At 41.7% G+C, this 16,830-nt stretch overlaps 1 protein-coding gene across 1 annotated transcript in view; it reads left to right on the plus strand.

Moving 5' to 3' along the window:
- Positions 1-7,004, plus strand: part of creb3l2 (cAMP responsive element binding protein 3-like 2) — a 94,259-nt gene extending 87,255 nt beyond the window's left edge. The window contains exon 12 of the mRNA XM_060840014.1: positions 31-7,004. Coding sequence (XP_060695997.1) covers positions 31-100 — 70 coding nt within the window. The 3' untranslated portion in view covers positions 101-7,004. The remainder of the gene's footprint in view (positions 1-30) is intronic.
- The last annotated feature ends 9,826 nt before the right edge of the window (positions 7,005-16,830 follow it).

The raw sequence follows: 16,830 nt of genomic DNA on the forward strand, positions 1-16,830 counted from the left end.
TCTATCTTTTGCATCTTGCTTTCCCTTCAGGAGCCTCCCAAGCGTAGGGATGAATGGAACCACTGTGGAAATTGACAGAAGAGTCAACACAACATCCTAAAGAACCATAAAGTGGTGTTTATGCAATGAATGCAGTCCCTTTGTATACAATCCCACCCGGTCTGATCATCAACAGCCAGCTTAGAAGGAGATCAGATAACTTTGTGTTTTTCCCTGTACTACTTTATTACAAACCTGCTTACTGAATATTAATTTATATAAATTAATAAGTATAAATGTGTTGAGAACTTGAGTTATATAACACAAGTCTTCATTCCTGCATTGATTCCTTGTTTAAAATTAAAATAGCTAGATAGCCAGACAGTTTAAGTATATGTAAGGGATGAATCTCAGTCTGGGCTCAAGTTCTAGGTTTCAGAACCAGCAGAAAAGATTAACCTGAACTTCATGTTGTTGGTCAAAATAGGGTGTCAATTCAACTCATTTGTTCTACTCATTCTTAAAAGGTTGTAAAACAACTGAGCAGAATCGCTGGTCGTTGGTCCTTTAACAGATTCACACCAAGGGAGGATGGTTCACCCTCCTTTTCCTCTTCATAACCTCAGTCCCTCAGATGCCTTCCTTTCTCAAATACTGGGTAGTAGGGGTAACCAGCTGTCTTCTACAGCTGACTGTTTTGAGGAGGTTTCAGTTTTGTTACGAGTAGATTTAGTGTCTTAGTTCTTGGGTCATAGTAAATAATTTTTTATCAAGTTTTTGCATTTGTCTTTTAGTAAAAATACAAAATAAATCTGCACTGCATTCAAATATAGTTGTTTCCAATTTTAACCTTCTGCTGACAGATCCAACCAGAATTTTATCGTAAATGTTTACTGTGGCTTTAATGTTTGGATGCCTTGTTGGTTCTTTAAAGATTAGTCTTGCTTCTACTGGGCAAAGATTTAAATTTTGTTTCAGCAAAGCAAAAGGAGGTTAATGGCACCCATGAACAGCTTTTTTTTTATTGAAGGATCAGTGTTTTTCAGATAACATTCCCCCCCCCCACACCCCCCATTGGATGACCACAGTGTGTATTTTATCATTAATTTGATGAAGAGCCAGAACTTGTCACAATGAGTTACATGTGCTCTAAAGTTCTTTGTTGCCATAGTGCTATTAGATGGTACTAGTGTTTACACACTGTTCAAGCAAGATCAGTTGTGTTTTTCATGTCTGCACTACAACAGAAATAAACTCTAAAATGTGCCAGCTAATCATTACTGAAACCAGGTTAACTCTGTTTCCTCGTGTTATGCAAGTCTGCAACTTTGTTGTTGAGTGAGTCAGTGAATTTATTAACAAAAAATGGTGACCAGAGATTGAGAAACAGAATTTAGTGTTACAGCCTCAAGATGTCCAATTAAAGAGAAATGGCTATAAAATAGGGTCAGTTGCTATACTACTAGAATTACATTAGGCCATGGGAGCAGGCTGGTAGATGAAGAGGGTCCATAAAATTCTTGGAGAAGTAAGGTGACCAGTACAGAAACCCAACATACGATGGCCCTAAGAGACCCTTGACCCATCTGCTGCTGTACATAGGCACACGCTTATGTGATAATAAAGCTAATGCGAAGATTGTTATTGCTGGCACTTGTCAATAGACAATAGGTGCAGAAGTAGGCCAATCTGCTCTTCGAGCCTTTCAATATGATCATGGCTGATCAGCCTTAATCAGTATCCTGTTCCTGCCTTATCTCCATAACCCTTGATTCCACAATCCTTGAGAGCTCTATCCAACTCTTTCTTAAATGAATCCAGAGACTGGGCCTCCACTGCCCTCTGGGGCAGAGCATTCCACACAGCCACCACTCTCTGGGTGAAGAAGTTTCTCCTTATCTCTGTCCTAAATGGTCTACCCTGTATTTTTAAGCTGTGTCCTCTGGTTGTCAACCTGGAAATGATCTTCAATGACCAATATTGGTATGAATCAGTGAATCTACTAGGAGCAGTTTGACAGCACCATCATAGAATGCAGGACTGGCCCAATAGGATCTTTTTGTTGTGGATACAGTTTCCCGACTTGGAAATTGAGGGAGTGAACTAACCCTGATAGGATGACCCATTGCTGCTGCCCATCCCTTCTGACTTGGCACAATTCATTATTGTACATCATTCCTTAGTTGGTGAGTGCCACAGAATGAACAGGCCTCTCCTCCCTGACCTGCATGCTGTTGCACACCTGGGAAGCAGTAGCCACAGCAAGGGACCTTTTGAAGTACAGGGACAAAAGGTCATCTTGTGTTGGAACAGTTCAGACTCTGGTACAAAAGCAGACCTCTGAGCAATTGCATTGGCTGTAAAGCGTTCAGAGACACCTGATTGTCATGACTAGTGCCATGTAAATGTGAGTCTGTTTACCTCCGTCTATGGAGAGACTAGAGATGCAGATCAAAGACAAATTGGAGACAAATTAAAGAGGACTATTAAAGGGCTTCATTCCACCGAGACTGACATTCCACAAGTAGGATGGGGTGAGAGGTAGCTGAATAGAAGCTGGTAGTCTCCTTGGGAGGACTAGGCTTCCTGATTAGGGCTAAAGGAGGCACCTCCCAGCAGCAAGTGCCACCCACTCATGCTTTAAACTCCTCCCCCACCTCAAACCCTTTCCCGTTAATTAGTTGATAGATATAGACTCAGGTTTGGTTCACTGCTTTTTGGTAGGCACAGTCACGATACATCTTCTAAATGTCTGAAGGGGAAACTGCAAGAATGATAGGAGAGTGGTTGTGTATGAGTGGCTCCTTAATTGGGTCAGCACAGCCATGATGGGTTGAGCAGCCTTTTTCTGTGCTGCAGTGATTCTGTGAATCAAGTTCGGGCTCTCAGAAGTGGTTGTTATAGGGCTGCACCTGGGTTTTGGGCCTCTGCCCACTGCCTATGTAATGATCCTCAGGACCCTTCAGTCGAAATTACCTTAGTCTAGAAATGGGAACTTAAGCGAGGCAATTTCAATTGTTCAAATCGCCATTTGCATTAATGTCTAGCTGATGTTATCAAGACAAAAATTGCTGGTGACCTGACTTTTATTTCCAATCTAATTCACTGGTTTCATGCCTGATCTATTCTCCATCTCCCACCATTGAATACTGAGCCTCCTGCAAACATAGAAAATACTTGACCTGAAGAAATATATTTCCACAATAGTCTAATAAGAGATACATGAAAAACCCACATGCTTAGAGATACTTGAATTATAACAGCCAATGCTGGAAATACTCAGTAGATCTGGCCACCTCCGTGGAGAGAGAAGCTGAATTAACCTTTCTAATGAGTCACTGAACTGAAACATTGGATCCGATTTCAATAATTAAGTGAATGACTTTTGAATATATTTATTTAAAATCAGGCCTATTAACTCAAGTTTCCTCTCCACAGATGCTGTCAGACCGACTGTGTATTTCCAGATGTTCTGTTTTTTTCTTCAGACTCCCAGGAACTACTGTACTTTGCTCTTGCCTTACTTAAGGCTCCTGTCAGTCTGATATGGAGTGACGGTCCACCCCCTTAAAGTCTAGTAACCTGAGTTGTATCTTAGCAAGAATTGAGGCTTACGCTATTTTTGGGGAGCCTACGTGCAAAGAAAGTTGGTAGTCTTCACTCTCTGAGCTTGTAATGTTGCTAGGATTTAGGATTCTCCAAAGTTAAGTATGAAGAAATTTAATTCTTAGAGAGAACTGTACTCTAGAATCTATTTGTAAATCAGGGTAGCTAGTTGTTCAGAAGTGTTTTGAAGTGCTGCAGACCTACTCAGCCAATATGTTACAGATGGGTGACTTAATTTTGACCTTCTGTTGTTGATATTGTCACCTTGCTAACACCTGCTTAATAGTGGTGCATAGTTATTAACAGTTATTGGATGAAATTTCAGTTGATGCACTTGACATTTTTAGCAATGTATCTGACCTGAAGGGTCAGGGAAATCTTGGTTTGATTATTGAGACTGTCAGTATTTGATATTTTAATAAGACAGTGCTTGGATTTATTTACTGAGTTCTATGGACAGATTCAGGAGATAGTGAAAAATCTATATCAGAGCTGGCTCTTAAAGCACCTTACTCATGCTCTGACAGCATACAAGAGAAAAACATAGTCTTGTTTCTAGTTGTATTTTTTTGTTTCTTATTTTCCTGTTTTACTAGTGTGTGTGGTCCTTACTGCTATGAAATTTTCTTTTGTTCCTTATAAGCTGCAACTACAACAGTCCCTTTCCCCACCTTTTAGCTTTACTGTGTAGAATTTATTGGTGCTGAACTCTCACTCCTAATGTTTAAAATAGCCAATGCCTGTGTGACTTTTCCTTCTGCCCCTTAATGTTGTTGTTTACAATTGGCACATATTTGTAAAATGGAACCACTTAATTCTCATCCAAGGAATTACATAGTAAAATAATTTTGAATTAAGCTTCACATTTGTGGTGATAGTGTCCAAAAACAAGTTGGTTAACACTTGACCTCCATTAAATTTATAGTGGAAAGTTAATTCAAACTGTTTGAAATGATTAATGGAACAAATGTTAACAGTAAAAGTTTAGAGCAATATTTCTTTTAAATGTGTAAGGGAAGTTATAGTTGGATAAAGAGCTCATTCAAATACGTTATTAGGACTGAACAGAGATTGATGCCACAGTATATTGTAATTTACTTAAAAATGTTTGAATTATACAATTTGTATCTAAACTGTAAGCTACTGTTAGTATGTGTATTTAGAACTTAAAAGTGTACTGCTTTACAAAATAATTTTAAAAATTATTCTAAATGCAATGATGAAATGTTAAAATAATGAGGCTTTGAAGCAGACCTCCAAGGAAGGTAAGGTTTCAGGGAATATAAGAACCTAAAAGGCTAAACGAGCCTGCATTAACACTTCATGGTTGATATTCGGCCTCAACTCCAATTACCTACAACTCCCCATAAGTCTTGTTTACCCAAGAAACCGAAAAATCAAAACCCTTTCGGTGAAGCAGTCTTTCTGTATCTCAGTCCTAAAGTGATCATTGCTTTATTTTGAAACTACTCCCTCATGGTCAAGGCTCTCCAGCCAGTGGGAACAACAACTCAGTATGTATCCTGTTCAACTCCTATAGAAACTTGAATGTTTCAAGGAGATCACCTTTCATTTTACCAAGCTCCAGAGAATGTCAACCCAGTTTACTTGAGACAGCCCCTGTGTCACAGGACAATCATTCCAGAAACCAGTCCTGAAGGATCTTCAGAGGGTAGATGTGCAGAGGATGTTTCCTCTTATGGAAAATCTGGTACTAGGGGTAACACACTTAATACTGAAATTAGGCAATTTTTGTTTTATTGGGTTGAGTACCTTTGGAACAGTCCCTGAAAAGTATTGGAAGCAGACTCCTTGAATATGTTTAAGACAGAGGTAGATTTGTTTGTTAAGCAAAGGAGTGAAGGGTTTCTCTGGTCTGTAGGAATATAGATTTGACATTACAGTCAAGTTAGCCTTGATCAGTACATCAGTCTAGAGGAGCTGTATAGTCTATTGCTGCTCCTAAATCCTATGTTTGTAATCTAATGACTACTGCCTCCAAAGTAAGTATATGTTTATCTCCTGCCCGTACCCCCACCTGAGTCTATAATGAATTATTTTAAAAACTGACTAAAAGTGTCAATAGCATACGAGCTCTGGTTGCTATGCTTAGCCACATTGTAAAGATGTTTGTGTAGATTTGCTGTTTCCAGTGCCTTAATCTTTGAGAACAGTTATGAATTTACTCAAACAATGAGCTCAGAAAACCTTCAGAAACTCACTTGCAATGTCTCTGTCTTGATAACTTTATCCCCAAATGCATTAGTGAGCAACAAGTACCAGGCATATATTTTATAGATTAGTCAGCAAATGAATGACTGGCTTATTGTATTATTTCATTATTTTCTGTTTTTGTTTCCCAGCATTTTTAAACACTTTTATCTCATCAGTAATTGTGCTGCATGCTGCAGTCATGATCATATGATGCCCTCTTTCTCCCAAGAACCATTTGATTTATTTTGCAGTAAATGAAGGCCATAAAATGTTTAAACATTGTCATGTACCAAAGTTATAAGCAATGTTTTTTTTAAATAAGGAGCTTGTTATGAGCATGCAAAATCGTTCAATCCAAAGAAGTGAGTGCACTACAATGTACAAAATTACATTGAGTGAGTTAAAATGAGAATGATTGGTTTGTTTACTTCAATCATCTCACTATATCCAGTACAGACTGCTGGCCTGTTTACACCTTGACCCTTTTTGTGCATTTTCCAGGTGTCCTGAGAGATGTAATACTAAAAGATTTTGAAGTACTTGTCAATACGTTTCAAAGAGTGCAATTTGATCACAGCTGATTGTAAATAAATTTTCAAGTTACTTACATGCAACAACATTTCAACATCAGATATCCGCCTCCAAAGTTCTCATTGTCATTCCCATTCATTTTTGTTCCATGCAAAAATTTTGTCAACTATGATCCTGATCCAAGTACTAGCTCATATTTAAACTGCTATTCCTCTCTTTATTTGAATTAGTCCTTAGTAAATCAGATCACTTGTATTTTCATTCTGGTTCTGATGATTGAAAACATCAGAGCAATATTTGTGGCCGTCTTAACAGTGGACCAATGTTGTATTTCCCCACACTGTCTAACTGGCTGAAGAAGTGCGCGATTTTACTAGCTGAAAATGTGTTGCTGGAAAAGCGCAGCAGGTCAGGCAGCATCCAAGGAGCAGGAGAGTCGACGTTTCGGGCATGAGTCCTTCTTCAGGAAGGGCTCATGCCCGAAATCCCTCTACCGCGATTTCACTAGCCCGTTTTTGTATGTCACAACATGATATATGTGGAATGGTTAACTGAATGCATCAGCATTAATCTTGTCTTTCTGGAGTAGAAAAGTTTATATTTTATTCTATATGGAAACATTTTTCTTTTATAATAACTGTCTTTATACATATAAATTGTATGTTATGCTTCTTTCCATCACAAATAAATATTTTCCTTAGTAAAATACATTGAGACAATGCTTAGATTCATTTGTTCAACTTTTGTTGTTGCACATCAGGAAAGCATTCACCACTGGGAGGGGAAGAATTGAGCTCAGCACTGTCACCTTGGCAGAAAGAGAAGGCAAAGGGAGAAACAAAACAATTGAGAGCAAAAAGTAAATGCATGGAGAAAACAGACAATAAAAGGCAAAAGTGAAAGCAGCATATGAGGCAAACATTAGGACATGAGGAAGGAAACAGCCATGGTAGCACACTGGGAAATAAATGGAAAAAATGGCATTACGTCATAGCAAATGGAAAATACTAGGTTAATAGCAGACTTAACCTTAAGACATTTTACACCAGAGTCTTAAACTCTAGTCTTTACTGTACGGCTGTGCCTTCGAATCTCCTACCAATGTAAATATTTTCCCAACGTTTACTCTGTCCAGGCCATTCAGTATTCTGTATGTTTCAATTAGATCACCCCCCCCCCCCCCCCAAACTCCATGGAGTATATACCCAGAGTCCTCATATGTTAAGCTTTTTATTCCTGCGACCATTCCTGTGAACTTCCACTGAACACGCTCCAGGGCCAGTACAACCTTCCTAAAATATAGGGCATAAAACTGCACAATACTCCAAATGTAGTCTGACCTGAGCCTTAGAACTACATCCCTGCTTTTATATTCAAGTCCTCAAAATAAATGCCATCATTGTATTTGCCTTCCTAACTACTGACTCAACCTGCAAGTTTACCTTGAGAGAATCCTGGACTAGAACTCCCAAGTCTCCTTGTACTACAGAATTCTGAATTTTCTACCCATTTAGAAAATAGTCTATGCCTCTATTCTTCCTACCAAAGTGCATGATCTCACACTTGCCCACGTTGTACTCTATCTGCCACTTCTTTGCTCACTCTCCTAACCTGTCCAAATCTCTCCGCAGCTTCCCCGCCTCTTCAATGCTGCCTGTCCCTCTACCATCTGCAAACTTAAAGGATCTGTGGAGAGAAAGTAGTCAATGTTTCAAGTTTAGTGCCCCTTCTTCAGAACTAAAAAACTCAGTTTTGAAGAAGGGCCTCTGGACTCAAAACATTGGCTTTGCTTCCTCTCCACAAATGCTGCCAGATCTGCTGAGTTCTGATTTTGTTTCAGACTTTCAGCATCCACAGTTTATTGTTTGGGAGTTAAAGGATGATTGATTTTAAAAATAGCTTTAAAAGGGCACTGTATAAATAGACTTGAGAAATAAATTAATTCATGTCTGAAGAGAGCAGGGATTAAGAGTTGTCATAATGGGTATGTTGGTTTTAATGGCTCTGCCTGCTACTAAAAATTGTCATGTCCTCCTAAATCTCCAGGAACTAAGCATGCTAGTTAGGCCCAAAGGAAGCTTGAACTATTTCCATAAAAATAGATAGGATTCAATTTATTTCAATAAAATTAGGCCAAAAGAAAATTGCCAGTGAATTGATTTAATTAATCAGACTGTGTGGTAAGATCTAAATTTCTCAAATTTAAAGTGTCTTCTACTTCTGAGATCTACCTGACTATCTATTCTTTATCCTTGGCATTTCGGTGAATGCTGCCAAATTGGATAACCTTTCACAGTCAAATTACAATGATAGTTTTTTTTATATGAAGTGCTGTTATATGGCTGCTGTACAATACACACTGACCTTGTGAAAATGACTGTCAAGTAGGCTGAAAGTGTTTCTACCCGCCAACCAATAACAAAGAAAGATGCCTCCTATCTTTCATGACTTAAGCAGCTGGAAAAGCAGACTTAGTCTAGGTGAGATCTATTGAGAAAATAAATGTTTTGTATAACAGCACTGTTCAATATCAGGAGAGTAAAACTGCAGGTGAAAAGATGCATTCATTTTTTCTGCAAATGAAGTTGAGAAATACCTTGCCACATTTAGCATCCACTACAATCACCTGGACCTGGCTGACAGCTGGTCCTTGTTTCCATAACACTCCGGCTGCCTGTGTAAAGGCCTCTCCAATGTGTATCAGCTGGAAAGTGACTGCTTATTTCAAAAGTCCCTAAGATATTTTTGCAAAACTTCATAGGGATCCCATTCGGGGTTGTGAACTCTGAAGCAACAATAGCTGCTGGGTACTCAATGCAGGAGTGCAACTATTATACCTCTGACAAAAAGGTCTCTACTCTCAGCACGCACCCACCCCCTTACCCTCCAATCTCACTGAGGAGTCATGACAACGTTCAAGCCTGAAAATGGAATCACAACAGGGAAAAATATTTGGGAAGCGCTGCCCCAAGATGCCAAACAATGTGTGTGCAAACCCATAGTGCTGTATTGGATATGGTGCTGGGGTCTGCTTTTTGCTGTTGGCACTCTTATCTACTTCTTGTTAATGGAGTTGGTGATCACTTTTGTTCAGAGACTGCTGGCTTAGGTCTCATTTGGTCAAATCACTGAAGGTCTCCAAGAAATCTTAATTTTTTTTTACATTTTTACCTATATGCTGTTCACAGGGAGTTTCCTACTTTCACCTGCATATCCAAGAACAGTTGTTGGTTGCTGACCCTACACAGGAGGTTGACTCTGCATCTCTCCATGATGTAAAAATTGCATTCTAAACACTGAAACACAAAGTGTGGATTGAGATTTAAGAAAACACTAAACTTGGCCCTAACCACCTGCTCCTTGCATAGAGCTATGCATTCTATTTTAAAACATGAATAATACATAGTTCAGATATTTCTTCCTAATCCCTGAAAGGTAATGCAGCAAGACCATAGATCATTACAGAGCAATACTGGCTCTTTGGTTCTCGATGTTGCGCTGACCTTTAAATCAATCTGAAGCCTATCTATCCTACACAATTCCATTATCATCCACACGTCTATCTAATGACCGTTTAAATGCCCTGAAAGTTGGCAAATCTACTATTGTTGCAGACGGGGCATTCCACGCCCCTAATCTGACTACCTCTGACATCTGTCCCATATCTATCACCCCTCAATTTAACTATATGTCCTCTTAAGCTGGTCATCACCATCTGAGGAAAAAGGCTCTCACTGTCCATCCTATCTAACCCTCTGTTTATCTTGTATGTCTCAAGTCACCTTTCAACCTTCTTCTCGCTAACAAAAACAGCCTTAAGTCCCTCAGCCTTTCCTCGTAAGACCTTCCCTCCATATCAGGCAACATCCTAGTAAATCTCCTCTGAACACTTCCCAAAGCTTTCACATTCTTCATATAATGCAGTGACCAGAACTGTACGCCATATTCCAAGTGCGGCCACACCAGAGCTTTGTACAGCTGTAACATGACCTCATGGCTCCGAAATTCAATCCCTCTACTAATAAAAGCTAATACATTGTATGCCTTCTTAACAGCCCTATAAACTTGGGTCACACTTTCAGGGATCTATGTACATGGACATTGAGATCTTGATGCTCATCAACATGACCAAGAATCTTACCATTAGTCCAGTAGTCCTTATTCCTGTTGCTTCTTCCAAAGTGAATCACCTCACACCTTTCCACATTAAACTCCATTTTCCACCTCTCATCCCAGCTCTGCAGCTTATCTATGTCCCTATGAAACCTGCAACATCCTTCAGCACTATTGACAACTCCACCGACCTTAGTGTCATCTACAAATTTATTCAACCATCTTTCTACAACCTCATCTAGTCATTATAAAAGAATGACAAACAGCAATGGCCCCAAAACAGATCCTTGTAGTGCACAATTAATAATGGAACTCTAGGATGAACATTTCCCACCAACCACCACTCTCTGTATCTTTCAGCTAGTCAATTTCTGATCCAAACCACTAAGTCAACCTCAATCCTGTGCATCCGTATTTTCTGCAGTAGCCTACTATGGGGAATCTTATCAAGTGCTTTACTGAAATCCATATACACCACATCAACCCCTTTACCTTCATCCACCTGTTTGGTCAGCTTCTCAAAGAACTCAATAAGGTACATGAGGCATGACCTATCCTTTAAGTCTTAAATTATGTCTTCACTCTTATATTGTTTCAGGTGTTGTTACTGTTCTGCTTGCACAAGCATTACAGTTCTAAAAGAACTGTAGCTCTCAAGGAACAGAAAAAGACTTGTATTCATATAGCACCATTGAGGACATCTGAAAATGTTTCACAGTTTTGATGTAAAACCACATCTAGATGCTGTAAGACAGGATTTGAGGAGCATTAGTTGGGAGCATAGGCTGTCAGGGAAGGATGTGGTGGAAATGTGGAACTTTTTCAAGGAGCAGATACGACGTGTCCTTGATATGTATGTACCTATCAGGCAGGAAAGAAATGGTCATGTGAGGGAGCCTTGGTTGACGAGGGAGGTTGAATGTCTAGCAAAGAGGAAGAAGGAGGCTTACATAAGGTTGAGGAAACAGGGTTCGGACAGGGCAGTGGAGGGATACAGGATAGCCAGAAGGGACCTGAAGAAAGGGATTAGGAGAGCTGAGAGAGGGCATGAAAAATCCTTGGCGGATAGGATCAAGGATAACCCCAAGGCATTTTATGCGTATGTGAGAAATATGAGAATGACGAGAACGAGGGTAGGTCCGATCAAGGACAGTAGTGGGAGATTGTGTATTGAGTCGGAAGAGATAGGAGAGGTCTTGAATGAGTACTTTTCTTCAGTATTTACGAACGAGAGGGACCATATTGTTGAAGAGGAGAGTGTGAAATGGACTGGTAAGCTAGAAGAGATACTTGTTAGGAAGGAAGATGTGTTGGACATTTTGAGCAACTTGAGGATAGACAAGTCCCCCGGGCCTGACGGGATATATCCTAGGATTATGTGGGAAGCAAGAGAGGAAATTGCAGTACCGTTGGCAATGATCTTTTCGTCTTCACTGTCAACGGGGGTGGTACCAGGGGACTGGAGAGTAGCGAATGTTGTGCCCCTGTTCAAAAAAGGGAATAGGGATAACCCCGGGAATTACAGGCCAGTTAGTCTTACTTCTGTGGTAGGCAAAGTAATGGAAAGGGTACTGAGGGATAGGATTTATGAGTATCTGGAAAGACACTGCTTGATTAGGGACAGCCAGCATAGATTTGTGAAGGGTAGGTCTTGCCTTACAAGTCTTATTGAATTCTTTGAGGAGGTGACCAAGCATGTGGATGAGGGTAGAGCAGTTGGATGTAGTGTACATGGATTTTAGTAAGGCATTTGATAAGGTTCCCCATGGTAGGCTTATGCGGAAAGTCAGGAGGCATGGGATAGAGGGAAATTTGCCCAATTGGATAGAAAACTGGCTAACCGGTCGAAGTCAGAGAATGGTGGTAGATGGTAAATATTCAGCCTGGAGCCCAGTTACAAGTGGAGTTCCGCAGGGATCAGTTCTGGGTCCTCTGCTGTTTGTAATTTTTATTAATGACTTGGATGAGGGAGTCGAAGGGTGGGTCAGTAAATTTGCAGATGATACGAAGATTGGTGGAGTTGTGGACAGTGAGGAGGGCTGTTGTCGGCTGCAAAGGGACTTAGATATGATGCAGAGCTGGGCTGAGGAGTGGCAGATGGAGTTCAACCCTGCCAAGTGTGAGGTTGTCCATTTGGGAAGAACAAATAAGAATGTGGAATACAGGGTTAACGGTAGGGTTCTTAGTCAGGCAGAGGAACAGAGGGATCTTGGGGTCTATGTACATAGATCTTTGAAAGTTGCCACTCAGGTGGATAGAGCTTGTAAGAAGGCCTATGGTGTATTAGCGTTCATTAGCAGAGGGATTGAATTCAAGAGTCGTGAGGTGATGTTGCAGCTGTACAGGACTTTGGTTAGGCCACATTTGGAGTACTGTGTGCAGTTCTGGTCGCCTCACTTTAGGAAAGATGTGGAAGCTTTGGAGAGGGTGCAGAGAAGATTTACCAGGATGTTGCCTGGAATGGAGAATAGGTCGTACGAGGATAGGTTGAGAGTTCTCAGCCTTTTCTCGTTGGAACGGCGAAGGATGAGGGGTGACTTGATAGAGGTTTATAAGATGATCAGAGGAATAGATAGAGTAGACAGTCAGAAACTTTTTCCCCGGGTACAACAGAGTGTTACAAGGGGACATAAATTTAAGGTGAAGGGTGGAAGGTATAGGGGAGATGTCAGGGTTGGGTTCTTTACCCAGAGAGTGGTGGGGGCATGGAATGCGCTGCCCGTGGGAGTGGTAGAGTCAGAATCATTGGCGACCTTTAAGCGGCAATTGGATAGGTACATGGATGGGTGCTTAATCTAGGATTGATGTTCGGCACAACATCGTGGGCCGAAGGGCCTGTTCTGTGCTGTATTGTTCTATGTTCTATGTAGTCTGTTTACACACTGTTAGCTTGCTCAGGTCTCCCTCCTGTTATCCCAGACACTGGTTCAGCAGAGACCAGACTCAGCTAGTTCTGATCTGTCCTGTGAACATGTTGATACTTATATTTTTATAACAGACTTGTACTACAGTAGGTGCAGTGGTGCCTCCAGACATTGCTATTGCTAGAGGCGGGGGATGTCCCACCTATTGCATAACATCAGTGGTTCTGGACACTGTTAGCATTGGATGTGGTGCTGGGATCTACGTTTTGCAGCTGGCACCCTTAATATCTACTATTGGATAATAACAACTGAGCTTACTGTTGCTGGGGTGTTGCTATTCCTGTTGGGATGCTGGCTGTTGTTGCTGAGTGCAAGGCTTATGTAGCCTGCTGATGATTGCAGTGGATGTTGCTATGGTTCCTATTGCTCGATTGTGTGGGATTCTTGCTGGGTGCTGGGCAAGCTCATTGCTATTAATAACAAAGTGTCTATGGTTCTAGCATTTCTTTTCCCTGAAGCTGGTGGGATGGTCCTGATGGAAAGCACCTTGTAACTTCATCTTCACCTTAGTCCAGACACTGCCTCTGTTCTTTGCTACCTGTCCCTGTCTCTGCCTCCTGGCTCCCTGACTGTCTTCCTGTCCCCCTGTCTTTGCTCCCTGTTCCCATTCTCTGCCCGATTTCTCTCTCTCTCTCTGTTCCTATCTACCTGATTCTGCCCTATCTCCCTGTCTCTACCCCCTATTTCTCTCTCTGTCCCATCTTCCTTTCTCTAGCCCCATCTCCTTGTCTCTACCCCATCTCTCTTTCTCTCTCAACCCTCTATTCCCTTTCTCTAACCCCTATCTCACTGTCCCTGCCCCCATCTCTCTCTCTCTCTACCTCACTATCTCTGCCGCCTATCTCTTTCTCTCTACTGCCTATCTCCCTCTCTCTGACCCCATCTCCCTTTCTCTACCCTCAGTCTCCCGGTCTGTGCCCCCCCCCCCCCCCCATCTCCCTATATCTGCTCCTATCTCTGCCCCCTGTCTCACTGCCTGTGGTCCGTGTTGCCGGAGGAGGAGCAGGGATTCTCCCACAATCCTGTGCCATTAGCTGATGGAAGCTGCGCTTGCAGCGGCCGCTCTGCCCGTTGCCTCGACTCAGTCTCTTGCCGTGGAGCCAGGGCAGTGGCCGGCCGGGATGGAGCGGGGCAGCGGGGCGACTTCACCGGCGGCCAGCGGGCTGGGGCTGGGGGCCAGCCAGCGGGAGCAAGCTGCAGCGGCCGCCGGCTGGGAGACACCGGAGCCCGGCCACAGCCCTCTCCAGCAGTCGCTGAGCGGGTCCCAGAGTCTGGAGCAGCGGCTGAGTGAAATGGGAATTAGGAAGCAGACATCGTACAGGTGGGTCCGGGGGATGAGAGCTGCTGTCTGAGCTCGGAGTGTTGGAGACTCGGGCTATAACCTTGGCTGGAAAATTAACCAAAACCTGGGCTGAATGCAGCGTTGCAAACCGAGGGCTTGTGGATCCTATCATTGTTTTGTTTTGCAATGAAACAGAATAGTCTATTCATGCAGCAAAAATAAAAGCTGGATATTTGTGACAGCTTGAGGAACAACATTATGCAGGCAATGTTATAGGGTTAGGGAGTTCGCCTTTTAAAACATCCATGTCCTGACTCAGGTTCTCTCTGGCCAATTTTTTAAAAATTTAAATTGCATGTTTGTGTGGTGGGTAACACTATAAACTTTACTATCCATCCATATCTTCAGCTAAATAACAAATAATTGCCAAAGAGATGATCGTGCTGTTGCACCACCACAGGGTGCTATGCTGCAAGGGCCCTGAAAGAATGAGCTTGGCATTTTGTCTTATTATTTGCCATACATGTCAATTCACCTCAACCTCCAAGCTGTTTGACAACAATTGAGCATTAAATAGGAGCTCACAGTTGAAGGTCCTCTATCAAGTCTCACCATTGCTGTTTACGTGGCAATGCAGTTCAGGGTACATCTACAGGGTACACCCTGAGATTTTAATGTATTCCACTACCAGTTAGAGGGTACCTGTACATCCTGTAGCAGGATCAGGCTGTGATTGCATTTTGACATTAAGTTGGATCCAATGGGAAGGTATTATGCAGTGGCACCTTGACATCTGTAAACCAAACTAAGTGCAGACTGGTTGATTAAAAATGTCAAAAAATGCTTCCTCTGTGTGTTGTCTAGTTGGATACTGAAATGTGTACATTAGAAAGCTTCCAAGTTCAGATCAGATTATAATCCATTCAGTGTGAATCTATGGCAACAGAGGGGCATGGGTGCAATAAATCTCTATTTCACTGGAAATGGGTGTGTGTGTCTGTGTGTGTTTGGGGAGGGGGGAGGTAGTGCAACAAGCAATTAGCCAGGGGTTCTGGTTTCAGTAATTGTTTAACTATTCCAAGTCGAAAGTGCCCTGGATAAGTACATGATCAGCATCATTCGTAACTCCCCTGCAGTTGAATAGGTTGTTAAGGGTCTTGGTTGATGCACATATAGTGGCTGTTGGACCAAAGGATGCAAGGTGACCCAGCAATTGTGTGAAATAAGTTTAGGGGAGACAATTTCAAGGGGGGTAGGGCTTGAACAGAAGAGAAATATCTTTAAAATGAAGATGAAGTGAGTGAGAAAGGCTTATTCCAGTGAAAGCTAGCCTGCTAACAGTAAGACATCACAAAAGAGCTGATATCCTCTCAAAGTAGCCAAAACATCATACAGCCTGATGGTTTAATTATTGTTATTGAATGAGTCAGAACACGAACCATCAGTTAAAGCGTTTCAGCTCCCAGCAAGATATAAAATAATGCATGTAATAAGAAGATCTATCCTTCCATTTTTGAGGACTCTAACATCCAAGCATTGCATGCTTCACATATTTATAAATATTCATTTCAAGATTTTTTTTTCTAATCCAATTATTTGTCGATAGCGCTGCTTGTCTCTCCATGACAGAGTCCTCCTACTAAAGCTATTAACAGTCATAGTCACACATGGCTTGGAAATTGTTCAGTGAAGTCATATCTTGCACAAATACTGCCCTTACAGAAAAGGGGATTGCAGACTACAGAGGGTACAGACTGCCACCATTGCTAGGTCTCAGATACACCTAAGCCAGGTTGATAGGATATCAACATTTTCAGAGTTGATAGGGTGGCTAGAATGGAACAGTTCAGAACAAGGAGGCATAACTTTAAAACTGGATCAAGGCTGTTAGGGATGAAGTTAGGAAACACTCCTCAAAAGGAGTGATAAAAATCTAAAATTTCTTCTCCAAAAAGCTGTGGATTCTCATTGGGCGTTGTGACTGATAGACATTTGCTAGGGAAAGGTACAGAGTTCCTCAGCTTGTAATTTATATGAGTACATAAGGAATAGGTGCAGGGTTAGGCCTTATGGCCTTGAGTCTATCCATCATGCAGTATAACCACGGCTAATCTGCCTGATCTAGAGCTGACCACACTAACTGCACATCCCTCCATTCTTTTAATATCCAAAAGCTCTATC

The sequence above is a fragment of the Hemiscyllium ocellatum genome, chromosome 19 (assembly GCF_020745735.1).
Source record: "Hemiscyllium ocellatum isolate sHemOce1 chromosome 19, sHemOce1.pat.X.cur, whole genome shotgun sequence".
In the NCBI taxonomy this organism is placed as follows: domain Eukaryota; kingdom Metazoa; phylum Chordata; class Chondrichthyes; order Orectolobiformes; family Hemiscylliidae; genus Hemiscyllium; species Hemiscyllium ocellatum.